The sequence below is a fragment of the Anopheles ziemanni genome, chromosome 3 (genome assembly GCF_943734765.1).
Source record: "Anopheles ziemanni chromosome 3, idAnoZiCoDA_A2_x.2, whole genome shotgun sequence".
Classification (NCBI taxonomy): domain Eukaryota; kingdom Metazoa; phylum Arthropoda; class Insecta; order Diptera; family Culicidae; genus Anopheles; species Anopheles ziemanni.
In genome coordinates, this window is record NC_080706.1 from 23,027,697 (window position 1) to 23,046,629 (window position 18,933).

The window sequence follows — 18,933 nt, forward strand, 5'->3', positions numbered from 1 at the left end:
ATCTGTTCTATTTCATAAATTCCATGTAAATGATATTTAGTCAAGCTTTACAAAAAGATCACATCCTTTGTAGCTAGGTAAGTCCATGGCATATTTTTCTTCCAATCGCTTTGGGACGAAACGTCCTCCTAGGTAATGTTTCGCATTAGCCAAATGTTTGGCACACAATTTTGGGGCGGTCAAGGATATAAGACATGCAGGCCTAATGTCGCTGTCCGATAGAGGTCCCTGTTCCACGTGCCATCCGCTCGGTATATCGATACTAACGATGGGAAGGCCAGACTTTTGCAAAACTGCCATTATGGGCACGAAAGATTCACGGACTGGTGGTTGGAAGCTAAAGCCAAACAGCGCATCCACAATCAGACCGAACTCATTCTCCACCCAAGCTGCATCCGGGCAGTTGGAAGAAACGGTGATGCCCATTGACTCAGCCTGATGCTGGAGATTTTTAAATAACTCCTTTTCCGTCCTTTTTGGATAGTAAACGTAGGGCTCATACCGCATCAGTGCAAGATGTCTAGCTGCAACTAATCCATCGCCACCATTGTTGCCCGGGCCGCAGCAAATTAGTACTTTGTTTGATTTCAGGCTGTGGAAAGTTATGTATTAATTTGAGCAACACATTTCACTCGCAAACTTGACACGTATTTTTTACCTTGTGGAACTGTAGGCATCGGCAATGGCATGTGCACAGCTCAAACCCGCCAGCTCCATCAACTGATCAACACTGAACTTGTAATCGTTGAACAGTTCTTCGTCAACACTGATCGCTTCTTGTTGATTAAGATACTTCATGTTGATGAACTTCACAAAATTTGAACTGAACCTTCGACTGCAAAGAGAATACTGTCCAATTTCAACGCAAATTTAGTTCATAAACTTGCGGAAATTAACGTGAAAACTTACTATTTTTGGTCCCGAAATCCACTTGTTTGCACAAAGTCCAAACATACCGGTGCAATGTTTACAAAACATCGTTCTGACATTTACCCATGCGCTAGCTGAGTAAGCAATGGAATCAAGAATAGAAAAATACAGCAATAAAAGATGCAGAAAATTAACAATGAAATTAACCGTTGTGCTGATGGATTAAAATATGCTTCAAAATATACTTCAGTTTGTATTACATTTGTGCATTTGGGTATTTGTTAACGAGCCACAATAACTTTGAATGTAATGGATTCTAGGGTTTTTTTCTCTTTCAATTTAATAAGTTTCTTAGCACATTACCTTCGGAAAAGGGTGACATTATGGGTTCACTAGCTATAGCTAAATGTACATTTCGTTTTTATCATATCAGCTCATTGTGCAAAAAAGAGGATTGCGATATCAGACAACCCCACTTGCAAAATATCAGCCAAATGAATCGATTTGCAATCTAGCTTTTCCTAGGTCAGTTACCGTTATCTATCGTGCGAATATTTTCGCTAATCTGCTCTGATAAGTGCATGCCCCTGTAGAAATGAAAGAAGAGGCGTGTGCTACGCTATTTGCAGAATGGTATTATCAAGAAAAATCTTTAAATTTTAAATAAAGCAACAATTTTATTTTCTAAACTAAATTGGCACTGCTAACATTAATCCCAGTACAACCCTGAAATCATAGTTTGACACTTGGTGTCAAAACGCCATCTTCCTCCGCCTTCAGCTATCGAACGAAAAGATTCATTCACACAATTGTGTGGTTTCGGTGAAGAAAGAGTCTTTCTCGCGTAAACTTACTTTTTGAGAAGCAACAGAACTACAAAACCGCATCAAAATGCAGGGCTTGACTATGGCGAGCATTAAGAAAAACCCGGCGGTATGTATTGAATGCGCATTGTGCAGAAAATCCTGCTGTACTTCTCAAGTGTGGTTACGTCACAGTGTTGTTAAGTAAAACTGTCCGTGAAAAGTACATTTAATCGCATTTAAATCCGTTTGTTTTTCCTGATATCATGAAATAGCTGATCCCGCTGTACGTGTGTATCGCGCTGGGCTCGGCAGGAGCCGTATTCTACACCCTGCGTCTTGCCCTCCGTAGCCCCGAAGTTACCTGGAACCGCAAGTCCAACCCGGAGCCGTGGGAGGAGTTCAGGAACAAGCAGCATAAGGTGATTTTGGCGTGTTATATAAAGTGAACCATTCTAAAACAATGACGCAGGCTTTCTGTTCGTTGCTATATTTGTCAGAATGGCCACTTATAAATAGTCAGATATTCGAGAACGGTGGTAAACAAATCGTTGTTCGCATTCTCATTTCAGTTCTACTCCCCGGTCAGGGACTATTCCAACATCCAAAGCCCGGCCCCGAAGTACAGCGAGTAAATTAAACAACAGCATTACAAGCTCTAGAAGCCGCCGGCTAGAATGGGGACGTTTAACATCGATCCTTAGTAACAACATCTTGGCCACGACGATTCCCCTCTGTAGTCCAAACTTGTCACATGAGCAGCCGCTAAAAGGTTCAAAACCATATTCATTCGAAAAATTGAGCTCCCAACCGATAAAAGGCTTTTCAACTGGATTAAACCTGCAAAAAGGACATAGGTGCTTATTCTAGTTTGGTTGGCATTACAAGTTCTTATTTGTAAATATGATCTAAATGGTAACCGGAACAACCTAAGCGACAAAATAAAATCAGCTGTTTCAACAATAACAGTACGGACGTTGTGGAAACTAAGGGGGTTTTAAATTATTTCGTATACTATACACATTACCATTTCTTCAATCGCTCACATTAATTTAAATTCGAATCACTCAAATTTAAGTAACAGAATTATTGTGCTTCATCAGAAATGTCCATGCGTCACACAATAAAACAATACGATTCAAAAGGCAAATTTGTGCGATTATTTTTCCTTTGGTCGTCATGGTTTCACCCACCTCGCCGACATGAATTGTACTCCGGGTGTTGTCGAGGTACATCTCCTGGACAGGATACATTTTGTCCCATATCAGATATATGTTCGACATAGTCCCACTACTGGCTCTTTTATAAGCCAAAAAAGTTGTTGGTAAACGATTTCTTGGGTTCACCATTTAAAGTATCAATTGCTTAATGAGACTACGACAAACCGAAACATATTTTGAGTTCTAGGTGGGAACCGGTATTGGTGGATTGTTTAGTTCTCAATTAAATGAATTATGCAAAATAAATTGAAATGTACAATTGCATCCTTGCAGCACATATTAATATTCCACGAAGTGTACCTCCACAACCGATGACCTTCAATTACCGATCGGACCGGTTACTACCGAAAAACCCGGTTCAAATTTGCGAATGTGTTGGTATACAGCCTAACCGGTTGGTCCAGTTTTGCAAGTGGATTGGTAAGTTTACGTACAAAACGTGGTTCCATGGAACAGTGTTTCAATGTGTACGTTTTAAACGGCTATCGGTCACTTCTTTCAGAATGAAAAGGTTGTACCAACGGTTCCAGTATGTTCAATTCCTTTTCAACGCATTTCCGACGACAGTTTCTCGTTGTCAGTCGATCGCTTCGGACGTGCTTTTGTGTGCACACTCGCGGAAGATTGTTGTTTTTTTGCTTTCATTCCCTTCTTCCACCTTGGGGTAGCAGCTGGTAAGCCATTGTATACTAAGGATAGAAAAATAAACGATTTTAAGGAAACGAAAAAAAACAACAGTTCAAGGAGCTGGAGCAGACCAGTGTCAGAAAATCCCCAGAAACAAGTAATACAAACAAACGAAAAGCAGAACAAAACCGGACCTGTGCAAAAGACAACGGTGACATTCTGCCGCACTCGTCACGTTGTCTACCGTGCGATTTTAGTTTTGGGTATTTTCTGTACGGTGAAGAAGTTGCGATGGCCCGGGAAATCCCCAGCAAACGAACGGGTACTGTGCGATGACGTAAATTATCCAACGGAAGGAACAAGCGGCAGGAAGTTTGTCTGTTGATAACGAAATCGAAGAAAACACGCCTTTTCAGCAGAAAACAAGACAAGGTTGCTTCGGTTAACGACACAAGGTTGAGGGTGTGTGAACAAGGATAGTGAAGTGGTTCTAACCAGTGTTTTTTTTCTTCTTTCATGTGTTTTGCCTAAAAAAGGATAATTTTCCTCGCGGGTGTGAATGCAAAAAAATAGTGTGAAAAAAGATCCATAGTGCCGTTTTTCCAAAATTCTTTTCCTATAAAATCAAGCAATCCTAGTGATTCCATTTGGTGACATAAATAAATTGTGGTTGTTTTTGTGGTGTTTGAAACGAGGCACGATAAAATGGCACGTGAAGCCCGTGGGGTGACTGAATTTCATCGTTAGTTACCAATTTTCCAGCGAAAAGCGCAGGGCGTCGTCGTCCTCGTCGTCGTTGCCAATGGCGAAGGGTGCCACGAAATGTGTTTGTGTGCTGCTGTGTAGCGATACTCTGCTGCTGTGTGCGTAACCATGTCCTTATGCGCACGACGGGGCTGCAGTGTTGTGTGATTGCTGCTAGGATCGCCAGACATCTAGTAGCCGAGGAGCAAAACACCAGTGGAAAATAAACCACCACAGCTTTACGCCGCGAGAGGATACTACCGTACCGCTGCCTTCGATGGTGTGCTGATTGCCATCGTTCGAGGACGAAAGCAGCAACACTTTTCACCCCAACAACTACGGAAAGCACCCAGCAAGGGGAGAAAGAAATTATTCAGCCATAGTGTCCGGGGACGAGCGGTATTTTCATCCCCCAAAACAACAAGACTCCAGCAAATAACCAAATATGGCCGTGCCAGTGTTTCTCGAAGGTATGTTTTTCTGCTACGTTTGACTTGGCGCATCTTCTCGGGCTGCTCTTTTAATTTAATTAATGTGCAATCTTTATCAAACGGCCAATCTGGCGGGGGTCGTTCTATGCGATGGTATCGGCAACCGAAACATTTTTTTTTTCATTTTCATTTTATGGCAAACTCGAAAACAAAACTTACGCCCCGCCACTTGGCAATAAAAAGTGGAGCAGAGACAGGTAAAGTCAAATAAAAATACACACCCATCGCAGGACGTCCCGTGTGGTACACATACACACCTCGTTGAAGGCTTCGTCAATATCATCCCGCTCTTCACCCGTGGCTGGGAACCCCGTTTCCGGTCCTTACCACGCGAATCGGCAAACGCCCATTTGCTGTCCTTTGCTTTTCTCGCACCTTTCAACGGGCGTAAGCTCACGTGGTCGCCTTTTTCCAGGCCCCCCCAGCGTCCGTTTGGTCCTTCCACTTTGGCACTGTCCAACCCAATGGGGCCTGTGGTTTTGGGATCGTTTTTTTAACGCGCCTAAAACATTGGCAAAAAGCGGATTAAGCAAGAAAAAAACCCACAGCCTGAACGGTTCCGGTTTGTTAGACATCCGTTCTGAGGTGCTTTCGACCGAAACCGTGCGTATCATCATCGCGATTTGATAAGTTGACCTTGTATCGGGCCAGGATCCTGTTGGTGGTGAGTCTGTTGGCTTCGTTGAAAGTTGCGTTTGGGGAGCATTGTGGTGGAACAACGAAAAAACAAGAAGCGTCTTATATATGCAGCCATTGGCCTATAACTCGAGAATGGACCTAGAGAGGAAAGTTATCGAACGTGCCAAAACAAAATCGTTCTTTGCAATAGTTGATCATTTTGGAAAAAACAAGAAAGTCATGTCGAATAATAAATTCAGCGACGTACCATCATCATACCATTTTTCGTTTTGGTGAATGATTTCACGCTTCCTACGATAATATGTTTCCGTTCTGGCGCGTCAAAGACTTTCATTATCAGTTCAAGACATGCTAAAAATGATGACTAAATGCTGGCTGTGTTATTCGAGTCGGTTACGTTGTTTCAATTTAAGTGCTCCATAAACAAGTCCAAATAATGTTTCATTCATGGTTTATGGCACAATGTTTTGATTTTGCATTTTTTTTCGGATCCGAGAGTCGTGTAGAAAGTGGTTAAGAATCTGATCGTTTATTAAAATTTCTCAGAAAATATTGCAAACATAACGTAAAATTTGTTATTACCAAGCTTTGGTTTGACCCCTATGGAATAAGGTTTCGTGTTCGTAAATGCATTAAATATGGAATTAAACACCCCCCTTTCCCAAGGCCTAAAAAGACTGTAGGTCGTACGCAAAAAAAAGAAAAGGAAACGTTGGCGGATACCCTCAGAAATTGTTTATTAGTATTTCCTTTTTTTTACTTTCCATCAGTCATGTGGGGTCAGCCGGGAAGGGAAGGGCAAAAAAGACAACAAGTATAGCAGAAGCTCTGTGGTGTCCAGGGCCTCTGAGCATGGTGGTCTGTAAAATATGCATGATTTGACCCTCTCAAACCATTACGTTCTTAAAACATTGAAGCTCTTCCATCTCGTTGCCTTCGTGGCTGTGCGGACAGTTGATTTTCATCGACGGCTTACGAAAGCGTACAGGAATCAGCAATTTTCAACACTCAACTGCACGGAGCAGACATTCTCCGAGAGAACGGCTTGTACAAACAAACCTCGCAGCCGGAAGCAATAAATTCAATTCGCAAGTGCAACGAGATGCAACGTGTGAAGTCGGATCGGTTCGACCGAAGAATTGCTGCGCTTTCTTTGGCCCGCAAGGCAACGGGTAAACAACCATCAGAACTTCCAACACGGTTCATGTCTGTTGCAGTGTGGGAAAAGCAGCTGGTTTTTCCGCGCAGCGAATGAAAAGTCCTCCAACAGTACACCTCACCAACACACGCGCCACCGTCCGAGGCTCCAGGGTGTACGGGCAAGCCCTATGTGGGCTCACTGCGTTCCACACAACAACACCGACAAGCACAAGGGAAAGAAGCACGTGCGTAGAGCACGAGAAAAACGGACGCACGTGCGCACGCACGCGAGAGAGGAGGTCCTGCGTTTGCTCCGGGGGCGCTAGGATTTCGGTGCAGCTGTCAAACCGAAAGCCAGCACCAAGCAGAAGGTAGTGAAAGAAGCAAAGAACACAAATAAACGATCGGTCGGAGCATCTTTGGCATGGGCCATACACCTACACCAACAGCTTTGGTGTGAGCTGGGAGTTCCCAAAACCAAAATGATGCATCTCGTCCTCCACTTTTTTGCTTTGCTTCATTATCCTGTTTTTATTCTTTGAACCATCAGACAGACTGTAAACAATCGTCCTTTTCTCCATCGAAGGGAGATTAAAAGCGTGCCCATCCTTCGTCCCTTTTGTTCGGCTCACGTTTCGACCTGCATTATCCTCGGTTATTGGAACGAGCGACATTCGTGATGAATTGGCGGGTTTTGGATTATAGAAAATCGGGCTCGGTAGAAGGATTTCAAAATGTAAACCAGTGTACGATTGGGTAGATCATAAAGGATACATTGATTTATCGTACTGCACTGTATGAATAATAATAAAAACCATGTGTCCTTATCGAGTTTGGAGCAGGAGAGAATTTTGTCAATTGTGACTAAAGAAGAGAACATCAAATTCTATAGACGGTCGGTCGCCATATGGAATTCCATGTTCTCATTCGGCGCATAAAATGGTGCATGCGTGCATGCTTGTCTAATGTCAAAATGCATGCGTGTGGCCGAGTGTATGTGCTGGCGGAATTCACTTACCACCATGTAGTGGTAGGGCTGTTGACACCCCGAAGGACGAAAAATAAATAAAAATTAAATTTATCTGGTGTTAGTAAACTCATAACGTTTGTGTCAGGCTAGATAGGATTTACAGAAACCAAACATTTTCATAATGGATACATGATACTTTTCGATTTTTCATTTGTTATAATTTTCCAAAAATAAATTACAATTGGTTCACAGGAATTTTCTTTCTGGCATATCCACCATCGCAGCATTTCTTCGAAAGTAATTTTGAATACATATTGAGCATTTCAATTATTGGCGATTAATTGGCGCCCCATTCGGTGCCTTTTGTCTTCATAATCTTTTCTTAATCCATATCCCCATTGAGCTGTTATCAATGAGGAAATTTGATAGACATTCTGCTGTCGATGACCCGGTCTTCCGTGGATGAATAGCAACATATACCCGGAATCCTACCGCAATGTTGTTCAGCGATAAGAGCAGTACCATCGACGATCCTCCAATGAATGAAACGATGGTCGCTTTGAACTTATTTGTACTGCGAAATCAATACAGCCGTTGCCAGCCAACTTTGCCTCGAAAGCGGGTGATTTTGTCTCTAACACACGTTATTTTGAAATAGCTCATCAACTGTTGTCTCTAAAGCAACTGGTATTGAAATAGCTCATTGACAGTTGTATCTAACGCATCTCATTTTGTCTCTAACTCATCTGACTATGCCTCTAACGCAGGCAAGGATAAAAATAAGGAAAAACCAAAGTAATTGTGGTTATGATACATTGTAAGACTCCAAGAACAATAAACATTATTATTTTGGTATACTTTAAAGCTATTCTTATGTATTTTTAAATAATTTTGCGTTTAATTTTTATACGTGCCTGCTTACGTATCAACTAAGAAGCCTGCATTGCGGTGTTCAACTCGGCGGCATAAACGTACTTGCTTGGATTAATGTATGTCACTTGACAGTTAAGATAGTGCGTTTATGCCACCGGGTTGAACACCACAATGCATAGTTGATACGTATGCCGGCACGTATAAAAATTAAACGCAAAATTGTTCAAAAATACATAAGAATAGCTTTGAAGTATACCAAAATAATAATGTTTATTGTTCTTGGAGTCTTACAATGTATCATAACCACAATTACTTTGGTTTTTCCTTATTTTTCGGCTTGAGTGGGTTGCCCGCGTTAGAGACATAGTTAGATGAGTTAGAGACAAAATGAGATGCGTTAGAGGCAACTGTCAATGAGCTATTTCAATACCAGTTGCTTTAGAGACAACAGTTGATGAGCTATTTCAATCATCGGTGGGTTAGAGCTGAACATAGGTGGCAACGGCTGTAAACAAGGACACTCCTAAGGGGAAGGGTTATCTGGTCGCCTGAAGGGGCTTGTGACCCCCGCGGGGTGTATCGCGCCTGTAGCACGAAAGCAGCATGCATGCGCTTGTTGTAAGAAATGAGCCATTATTCTGACGATTATTACCAGCGCTGACTTATGGCAAGGGAAAACCGCTGGCAAAGCAATAAAAATAACTTCCAACAGATGTATATGAACCTTATTGTGGCAAGTCGTGAAGTTAATTGGCGAACGTATATCACCTCCTTCCTGCCTTTGTTTGTATCTTGTCATCGGCGAAGTATCCTTTATTGGCGCAGGACCACCCCATGTACGGTATGCGCTCGCGTGGTCACGCCAAGCGGTTTAAAGCTATGGAGTTATATCACATCCACGGATTGGTTGGCCACACGTGAGTGGCCGCGGCCCCTTGGAAGGGGGGTAGCGACAATTGTGTTCGGCGTGATTTATAGAACGGCCAGAGGGAACAGGTGAACTGTGCCAGACACACCGGCCCAAGCCGAGCTTCGGAAGTGCTCGCAGTGGTGGCCAACAGTGCCAGGACTCCCGTGGATTCTGGGCTTCGGTCGCCATGCCTAACATGGCACAACATTCCGCCATGGGACATAACAGCGCCCCAAAGCTCCCACCTCCCTCGTTATGTTAAGTTTGGTTCTTGCCTCTTGTTGCCACTTTCGGTGTTCCGAGCAAAACAAACCACCAGACACTGTCGGGAACCACTTGGTACGCCATTATGGTATGTGTGTTCTCAATAAGTGTACATTTTTATGCTTACCACGGCCGACTGGCGCATTGCAAGTGCACCAGGAGCTGCTACAATGTTGCATCGTGAGCATTGCGGCAGCCGGTCGCCGATTTTTAAGCGTTTTCCTTCGCCACAATGTATGCCTCCTCTAACTGCGGCGTGAGTAAATTGTCCCACTGGGAACGCCTTTCAACGCCTGTTCGGGTCGGGATCGCGGGTCGTGATCATAATGTGAATCTGCACAACGCGTGGACAAAGTTTGTCGCCTCAAAGAAATCGAAACGATCTGGACGCTTGGGAAATTGACTTCAACTCATACCAATTACTGGCCGTGGTGAACTTGGAACCCGCGTGATCGGGTGGCCGTTTTTATTGAGGGCTCATTAAAGTTGCCATAAATTTGCCTACCCTTGTGTTTCAAACGCCACGAAATATGGTTACGCGGAAACCCATTCGGCGGCCACTCACAAAACAACAATAGAAACCACTCACTCAAGAAGTGACAGTAATCCGCCACGCTAGAACCTGTTTCAGGTGCCAACGACATGAAAAAAAAACGCAGGCCCTACAGCTCGATAGAGCTATAAATTACAACGCTTCGCTCGTTATCATTAATGGGCTCCAATAATTGAAATATTACAATTTTTTCCACGCGCTCTTTTCTCTATCTTAATCTTGGACTCATTGATTGAAGTCCTGCTTTGCTCTGCCGTTGGTTTGCTCCGCAAGCCGATCGGTGGGCCTGGGCGTATGCTGTTGTGCCCCCCTACCCGTTCACCCGGAGGCCGGTTAAACACGATTTAACGACAAACCGTAGCTTTAATTACCCCGTCCCGTCCACCGGCAGCAGTAGCAACACGGTTGGTTATACAACACAAAAAAACAGCCGGAACCTGCTTGGTCAATCGGCACCTCCTCCATACGATCGCCTTCCCCTTTTTGGCCACTGCCAGGCGAACTAATTCGCGCGCACTCGAAATGTTGTGGACCGAACGGAAACCACCGGAGGATCGGGGGCACCCGTTCGGAGTGGGTGTGGTTGTGGGTGTTGGGAGATAAGAAATTGTCAGATTTCTCGAGGTTCTTTTTCCAACCAACAACCCCGCGTGTGGCAAACCCCACCCGCCAGTGTCCAATCTACCGATTTTTCTTCACTCCCTCTTTCTGCTTTCGATTGATCAGCACATGAATTTGAATGTTTCTTCGGCATCGAGAGCCCATGCAAAGGGAACACTCCAACAAAACCAGCCCATGTCCTGCGCGAGGTTCGTGCCCAGCGAACCCACCTACCTGGTCCGTTCCGTGGGGTTGTGTTTAATTACTTTCCGTAGGGTCCAGTCCAAATTTCACCCTCGCTACCGTTCACCGTCCGCTCGTTTGCCCGTTCTCGCTGGGAAATCATAGACCGAGTTTGGAGAATCGAAGTTGACGCTTGTCTGTCCCAGGCCAGGGCTGGGGTTGGTCGCGGCGCAGCCCGGTACGGCTTCTCCCGCCTTAACAGTGATTTATGAAGTATGCTTAAATTTGTCCCTAATTGGTTCACGGGCGAGACCGGGGCCACCGATCAGAGTTGGTGCTGGGCTCCTGCACGGTGGCAAAACATGCGGACCAAAGAACTTGTCCACGCGATTTTCAGCCGGGGTGTCGGAGTGGACAGATTGACTTTTTATTTCCAGCTCGACTCTCCGTTTATCCTGTTTGTATCGTTTAAAAGTGCTACTGGCTCGTGTAAGTTGGTGGACTTTCATCTAGACCAGGGGTCGGCAAAGCCCGGCTCGTACGAAAATTTTAGTGCTTCATACAAAAACCCATCTCAATATTTTGTCCAGGATGTCAGGTCTGTTTTCTTCCCAAAAATGAAGATTTAAATTGTTGGACGAGGTGTTGAAAATGTGTAAAAAAGTTTAAAGATAAAATTTCAAATATTTTTTCTATTGTCACTTTTTATGTAACTTTACTATTTGATACTCTATTCAATATGGTACTTGTTTGAAATCTTCGTTTAAGGTATCCATCCCACACTTTCGGTTTCCTTTTAAACGTCTGACCCTTTTAAGAAAATGTATGCCGACCTCAGATCTAAATAGAAAGAATGTTGGTGATGCCAAGAAAATTAAAATACCGCAATGTTGTGCAATATTTCAATTTTCGGTGTTTTACAATACCAAAATCTCCTGTTTATTCTCCTTCTCCCTCTTATACGTATATCCTTACTGTCTCCCTTAAACCATTAAATCTTCCTTAAGTAATCATGGAGCTCCACACAGCGGTAGGTCAAAATTCGATATTTATTTAGATCGACAAATGAATACCTCAACAGCAGCAGCCTTTTTTCCCGCCCTAATAAACCGTTTAACATAATTTTGCTTCATCTGGCGCATCGTTAAGCGATGAGAGCTCGCTTCCAACACCTTTTCCACGCCCCCTATGCTTCCCGCGCAGGGGGTTTCGCTTGCAAACGCCTAATCATATCAACCGCTGCCTACATTGTCTAACTATTGTTTCGTAGCGCTATTACTTCCAACTCATGTTTTCTCCCGGAAGGCACAGATATTTTGATATCAATTAGCACGACGATTCGGCTATTTTAGGCAAACCTATATGGGGGGAGCTTTTTGTTTTGTTTTTTTTTGTTTGGCTAATATGCACGACCGAATTCACTTAAGCTTTGGTTAATTAACACGCGTAGCGCAAAGAGAAGGAGAGAGATGTACGAAAAGGCGCAGCCCCGAATGCGGCGTGATGTAGAAATTACTTAATTTAAAAATTTCATCGCCTCATCGGCTGAAATTATTCCGCGCCCGATGTACCCGATCGAGGTAACGAGTGCCATCGTTATTTTCTCCGACCACCCCCCCTTACCCCGAAGCTACCCCAAGCCGGATTTAACGAACAAATCTGTGTCGAGGATGTTTGCCGAAGGTTACATTGCTTGATGTGGTTACTTGAGAGCGTTTCCAAACCGTAAGGTTCCGCAACCCGGAGCTTAATTTGCGTGTTTCGGCACGCGGTTTCTGTTGTCCTCTCGAGTTTGGGTTTGCCCCTCCACCCACCCATCGCTTACTGGCAGGTGTTTTTGCTTTACCCCTCAATGTTTTTGCCACATGTTCATACAGGAAAATGTCAATCCCAATGCGCTAGCATTCCGGTGCCCGGGAAAGGTAGGGAACCTTTGAATAAAATCCACTTACGTAAATTCCACCGAAACCTGATTCACCTGGAGTAAACATACCGTCCTACCGGCTGGGGGCGAGGTGTCATAAAGTAGGGTGACGCTGACTCATCGCAAACGCGAAATCGTGACGCTGCGTAAATATCACAACGAACGGATGGCCCGAGCCTCTGGCCGCTCAATTCCTCACAGCAAACAACCCGAGTGACCATTTTCAAGACTGTGGCTGTTTGGTGGTAATGAAGAATATGTGACAAAACATTCCCAAAATGATCCGGAGTGGAGTCCATTTGTCGCGGACCACTTCCGTACACTAGGCGCATTTATTTATTTTTTTCCTTCAGTTGGACAAGAGGCTATAGAGGATTCCTCATGGCGTTGCTTTGTCTTTCTGGATTGTGTTCGACATATGGTTATGCTGTTAAGACTCGAAACTGCCACCATGTGGTTAACACGTTCGCTTGATTCTATGGACGTTGGTATGTTTTTCTTTGTGTATGGCCAAATTTTGGTTGAAATATCAGAAATACTAGCCGAGTGAAAACGACAACAAGCAGCACGAAGGCAGCAGCATGTTTTTGAACGCTAACCCGCAAGAAGCATAAACAACGTTTTTGGACGTAGGACTGATTACAAACAAATAAAGATTTACAAATATTAGGAATCAAACTCCAATGCGTCGTATGATGTCTCTAAGGAATTTGAAGTCATCTTGAGGAGTATGGATGTGTTCTATCGGTCATTTTTACCTTTTCTCCAATGCATGCGATCATAATTCAACTGGAATTTCAGCAAATCTCTATCCGACAAGCATTTGTTTCCCTTTCGAATAAATCAAAAGCTGCAACCCAATTGGTAAACATGTCCATGTCCACGGTTCTAACGAGAGTTTTGAAATCTGTCCTGAGCTGACACGACGAAAGAGCAATTGGAGTAAGAGTCCGCCCGGTTACTTATTAATGCGTTCGGTGAAAGGATACCTAGGAATGGGCTTGTCGTGTAGAACCATTGCATGTCCATGCCTCAGGCCGGCGCCTCTTAGTCATCGCAGTTTCGAGGAGTGGTTGCCACCACAGACACACTTCACAGCAATCAATCCGGAAGCGGATAACATTGTGTTGCAATCCAGCATGGATTGCGTTCGAAGACAGCAGCATATGATGTTGGTCCAGCCGTGAACAAATGCAGTCAGCCGCTTTCTCCTCTGGGCTTGTGCTCGATTGTGCATTAAGTTCACGGTCGAAACTTATCGGTCGTTAGAAACGGTACGAAGAGAGGGGAGGTTCACCTACCGGCAAGTTTTGTTTGTTAAGCCAAGGGTAATGAATATGTTGAGTACCACGCAGCAAATGTATTTCCCCCCCGGTAGACCGTGGATACTCTCATCGAAGGCAAACAGGTTCATCAAGATGTTAAGTGATTATAGCTAGCCTTGTGGCCTTGCTGATCGTCGTCTGTTATGTTCCGTTCAGTATGCTGTCATCGCGCCATAAAACCTGTTGCTCCGGCCGATGTCGGACAAAGCTTCCGCAGTTCTTGACATAATCGTGTCGGCGCCATCTTGACAGTTGCATGCATTAGATTTAAAAGCAGACCTCCATATCATCATTTCGTTCGGTGGACTTAACAAATCCCTTACCCATTACGTGACGCAAAAAATTTATACAAAAAAGGTATTCGGTAATGGATTGATCATTGATGGTTATAACCGTTCGGTTTTCCGTACCCAACTACAAGAGCCAGCAGATCACGGATACCGATCTAATTTATTCCTCCTGTACTACGAAGATATGCGGACGAAGCGGACAGATTTCCTATGTTAATCGCTGGCTAATGAAAACCATCCATTTGCTTGTCTTTATACTTACATCTACTTGTAATTGGTACCCCTCCCAGTTAGAGGCTCTTACATTGTATGTACATTTTCGCTTCATATGTTGCTGCATATGGATATGCATTTAAACTCTACTCGCATTTGCTGCTCTTTCAGCAAATTAGGCTTGCAAAAGTGTAGGTAAGATAGGGAGAGAAATGTATCAAAGCCCCAGACCATTGGTGAATAAGTACTTTATGGTTGGATTAACTGGCCGTTTACTGAAAGATATGCCAAGGTAATAATTAGCGCTACCATAAACGATAGGCGGACAATTTGATCAGATTCCTCAGTTAAATAGATAAGATTATGTTGCGTCTAGTAAATCTGGGGGCTTGCGGTGGTCTATGTGATCGCTGATAAAATGTTAATGGGAGTTGGACGAGGGGATCGTTTTTCGGTTTTGATTGATGAGGTGTGACTACATGCAGTGAAAGTGCTCGGAACACTTTTTCTTATGCTTCAATTGGAACGCCCTGCATTGAACCAATGCTAGATGCTTCAAAACTAGCGATGAAAAAGTCATATTAAATGCAGTTTAATAATAATAAATTTCAATTGTTTGTTCACAGAGAACATAGAGATTGAACATTTAAACGTCTGTTTGTACGACAAATCGTTCTGTAGCTCACGTAGCAAGCACTAAATCTGGCACCCTAGCATGTCTGTTCCCAATTTTCAAAACTGAAAGTTGTCCATGTCCCTAAATGTACTCCAATGTTCATTAGACCGAACACCACCATATCATTCGACTTGGAGTCGATCGTATTTTTACGTTCTAAATTATGCTTCTAAAAAAATAGTGCTGCCATTCGCATGCCAAATGTCAGCACCTTTCGCCAGGGCGGTCACCTTTCGCGTATCAGGTCATTTTTCTCCGCTCCCCGACGACAGTCGTCCTTCCTTTTGCCCTCCCTTACGCTCCACGGCCGGTGGGTGGGTGGTGGGTGGTTCGTTTATGATTTTTCCTTCGCCGCCTCCTGGATACCGCGGCCGGTCGCCCCGGTGTTGTTGTGCCAGCCGGAACAGCGGGCGGTCGGCGCAAAACCCGCCAGTGACTATTTATGGATCAGTTTGTATCAATTTATGTCTCGTAATTGAATCTAATCTCGCACAACCGAAGCTGTGGGCATACCACGGGGCGGGAGGGGCCGACGGAGCGGGACATGCTGATTACTGGTCAATTAATTCTGCCCAAGCTTGAAAACCATGTGCCCGTGCTGCGCCGTATCGCTCCTATCAGACCGTGGAGTCCGAAACAGTTGACATTCACAGCTGGATTCTGGCGGCAACAATCCATGGAGTGTCGCAGGATCAATCGAATTCTCTGTCCCGCGGTAAACGTGGTTCCAAAATTCCAACGCCATAAGAGACCTCCCATCGAGATCGGAGGAATTCACGACAGTTCGCCAAACGACGATGATGTTTATCTCTTCGCTCGCAAAGGCGGTCGCGATCCAGATTTGACCTGATCAATGGTCAAACGGTGGGTTTTACTTAGGTTTGTGATTTTGAGTACCGATCTAATTGTCAAAACCGTAACACACACACTACAACCACGACGCTGGAGTGACTTCGGACCCTCGACCGAATGGGGGTACGAAAAGGGACTCGAGAATTGGAACGGTCAGAGAAAACCCTGGAAATAAATTACTGTCCTGCACGGACCTGACGGACACGTGATTGACGGGTCCGGGACCGACTGGCCGCTACCGGCGGCGCGTTCGGCTACGCCCCTAGTTATCTAATTCCTGCCGTAATTCACGCCGTAATGCGACGCGCAGGGCCACGCTGCAATTGAAGTCAACGGAGACGACAACGCGCCGTCAGCTGCAGCGACACCATTGCATTGGGTCAGTAGCTAACGTTGGGAGTAATGTCCATTCGTGCGGGGCCGGACCAGTTGTGGCGAACTCTGGCATCCCGAGGTGAAAAACTTAGAACAGGGGGTTTATTGCTACCGCTAAAATGGTTTAATCCTTCAACTTTAGATTTGGTGAATCAATATGGGGTAAGAACTCAAAATGAATTACTGTTATACTACAAAGTAAAGAGGGTTTGGTTGGCCGTCACTGTCAAGGTGTCGTCGGACACCGGCAATCACCATATTCAGGGGGTTGGATGTCTAAAGAAGGCTTGGTTTGGTGGTTCCAATCCTCAGGTCCTCAGGGTGTCGACAGGGTGTTTCGCTGACTTCAGCTTTACCATGATCGCGCCCGGCGCCGCCAAACGGCTGTCATGGTGCCATGTACCAATCGGGCACTGAAAAGTGATGTATGCGTCCCGTGTGCCCGGCGGTAGCACCGGCGCGAATAAGTAACACAATGTTTCCTACCGTCGTCCGGCGGCGGAGGGCTTGTCGAAAACTTGCGTTAAATCAATCGCACGCCGTCCAAATTGAATCCGAAGTGTGTCGTATGCCCCTGCTCGGAGTGCCGGGTGGGGGACATGGTGTTCTGCACACCTTCTGATCCGCTTGATCGATGGGTGTAGGGATTGATTACTTGAAAGTGAATGCGCGTGTCCGCAGCCCGCCAAGATCAAGGTTGCGCAGGATCAGGATCGGACCCACCCTGCCCAGAGGCCCAACCCTTTTTGTGGCCAAATTAAAAAGGCTGCTCACGTACGAGACACTCCCCCGCCGCCGCCACCACGAGGCTTGTTACCCTCCGCAATGAGAACGGAGCAGGCTTCACCAAGTCTCTTTGGTTTCGAATGGTCTGAGACGTTGTCCCGATCATGATGCTTTCGATTTTGACTTGAGTTGAGTCGAAGTTCGAGGAAGGCTGGTGTGGCTGTGGAGGAACACAGAACCGTTGTTCTTTTGAAACCGTCAATCGCCACCAGACGCATGGTTTATTTTTTATCAACGGTCTTTAAAGATACGGGATCACGAGTTCAGTACCTCTATGTCTTAACAGAACTGCTTGGCAATGCCCTCGAAGAGCCAATACCATTTCTTTCTGAAGTCCCAAACCTAACCCCGGACCAAAACGAAATCGAAACAAACGTGGTCCACACACAAAAAAAATCAGGCCATACGCCGGGTGGCACAGGCCCCAAGGGTTTGCTATGGGAAGGAATCGACGCAATCACGGTTCTCGCGCACTCCGTGGCCGCGAAATCTCGCGCGTGTGGCTCGTGTGCGTGTGTAGCTGTTGGTGTTTTCGGTGGCGGAATGAGGTCAAACACAACGGCGTTTGGTCCACTACCCCGCCGGAGCCATGGCAAAACAAAGAATTACTGATAATTTTATCTTGTCTTGCGTCGACAGCAGCACACCACGACGAGGGTCATGAAAAAAAGGTCCCCGGCTGCCTTAAAAGGGACCAAAGGCGCGTATCGAAAGGTTGTTATGAGGTCCTTTGTTCACTCCATTGCTTTGAAATAGAGAGGTACACAATGTGATTTAATGATCGAACGGTTCGTAACCCTTATTCTGTTGTGCCTTTAGTTTTCGGAGCGAACTAGTTTTCGTGCTTGGTTTCTTATCGGCTTTTGGAGCTCATGGTGGCGTAAGAAATTCCTAAGATATTGTCCTTCCTAACAGAAGAAGAAGGTTATCGGGTAACAACCGAGTTAAGTTGTTTTTTTTTTTTCAAATAGAAATCTTAAAGCAATCTTGCCTAAAATAAGCCTCCGGGGAAGATTATGTCAACTCGGGAAGGCTTAGGCCTCGCTCTAACTTTAATAGTCCTCGCTGGAGGCTATGGATGCTATCCGGCGTCCGCTTTCGGCTGCACCGAACAACGAAATGACAAAACAAAAATCAATCTGTCAAGTCTAGACGACGACGATGACGACAGGTGGCTTGCGGCATCGGCTCGTTTTCATTTGCAATCCTCCTCCCGGCCAGCTCGCCACATCCTTTCGTTTCAACTCATTCGTGTAAATACTTCCTCTTTCCGTCTGGTGGCACTCTGGCTGGTTAATGTTTTGCTTCCCAGCGAAAAGACTCGCCTTTTGTCGTCCTGGATGATTGAACAGAGGACGGAACACACACGGGGCTCGTAGAATTCGGTATCGCCGGCGTCGCTCTTGTCGCTGGTTCTAGGCTACAGCGGCTGTTCCTCCAGTCGTGTCCAGACTTGCGGAGCGCATCCAAACGTATCCCGCCTGCAGTCGTCGTCGTCGTCGTCGGGGTTTTAGCTACACCATAACCACCGAACCTGCACATCACCATTCATGTTTCGGAACCGATGCCGCCGCCGCCGCTATTTATGATGCTATTTATACAGAA

General features: G+C 45.2%; 4 protein-coding genes across 4 annotated transcripts in view; 3 read left to right on the plus strand and 1 right to left on the minus strand.

The window, feature by feature from the left end:
* LOC131286984 (NADH dehydrogenase [ubiquinone] 1 alpha subcomplex subunit 6) overlaps window positions 1–18,933 on the plus strand; it is a 115,593-nt gene that overhangs the window by 69,496 nt on the left and 27,164 nt on the right. The window lies entirely within an intron of this gene.
* On the minus strand, window positions 37–843 carry LOC131284357 (NAD(P)H-hydrate epimerase). Its single transcript, XM_058313211.1, has 2 exons — window positions 659–843; window positions 37–592 (listed from the first exon to the last, which is right to left on the minus strand). Exons 1-2 carry the CDS (start codon window positions 796–798, stop codon window positions 37–39), a joined length of 696 nt encoding a protein of 231 aa, XP_058169194.1. The 5' UTR covers window positions 799–843.
* Window positions 1,663–2,681, plus strand: LOC131286986 (cytochrome c oxidase subunit NDUFA4). Its single transcript, XM_058315997.1, has 3 exons — window positions 1,663–1,803; window positions 1,949–2,095; window positions 2,246–2,681. The coding sequence occupies exons 1-3, from the start codon at window positions 1,762–1,764 to the stop codon at window positions 2,306–2,308; spliced, it is 252 nt and encodes an 83-aa protein (XP_058171980.1). The 5' UTR covers window positions 1,663–1,761; the 3' UTR covers window positions 2,309–2,681.
* The window catches only part of LOC131284358 (unconventional myosin heavy chain 6), a 37,919-nt gene continuing 23,695 nt past the window's right edge, over window positions 4,710–18,933 (plus strand). The window contains exon 1 of the mRNA XM_058313212.1: window positions 4,710–4,734. Coding sequence (XP_058169195.1) covers window positions 4,710–4,734 — 25 coding nt within the window. The remainder of the gene's footprint in view (window positions 4,735–18,933) is intronic.

Excerpts from the sequence above, each read along its gene's own strand:
- LOC131284357 (XM_058313211.1), bottom strand. The coding sequence starts at position 798 with ATGAAGTATCTTAATCAACAAGAAGCGATCAGTGTTGACGAAGAACTG. Across the intron at positions 593-658 it reads GATGCCTACAGTTCCACAAG|CCTGAAATCAAACAAAGTAC; the intron begins GTAAAAAATACG and ends AACTTTCCACAG.
- LOC131286986 (XM_058315997.1), top strand. The coding sequence starts at position 1,762 with ATGCAGGGCTTGACTATGGCGAGCATTAAGAAAAACCCGGCG. Across the intron at positions 1,804-1,948 it reads GCATTAAGAAAAACCCGGCG|CTGATCCCGCTGTACGTGTG; the intron begins GTATGTATTGAA and ends ATCATGAAATAG. Across the intron at positions 2,096-2,245 it reads TCAGGAACAAGCAGCATAAG|TTCTACTCCCCGGTCAGGGA; the intron begins GTGATTTTGGCG and ends TTCTCATTTCAG.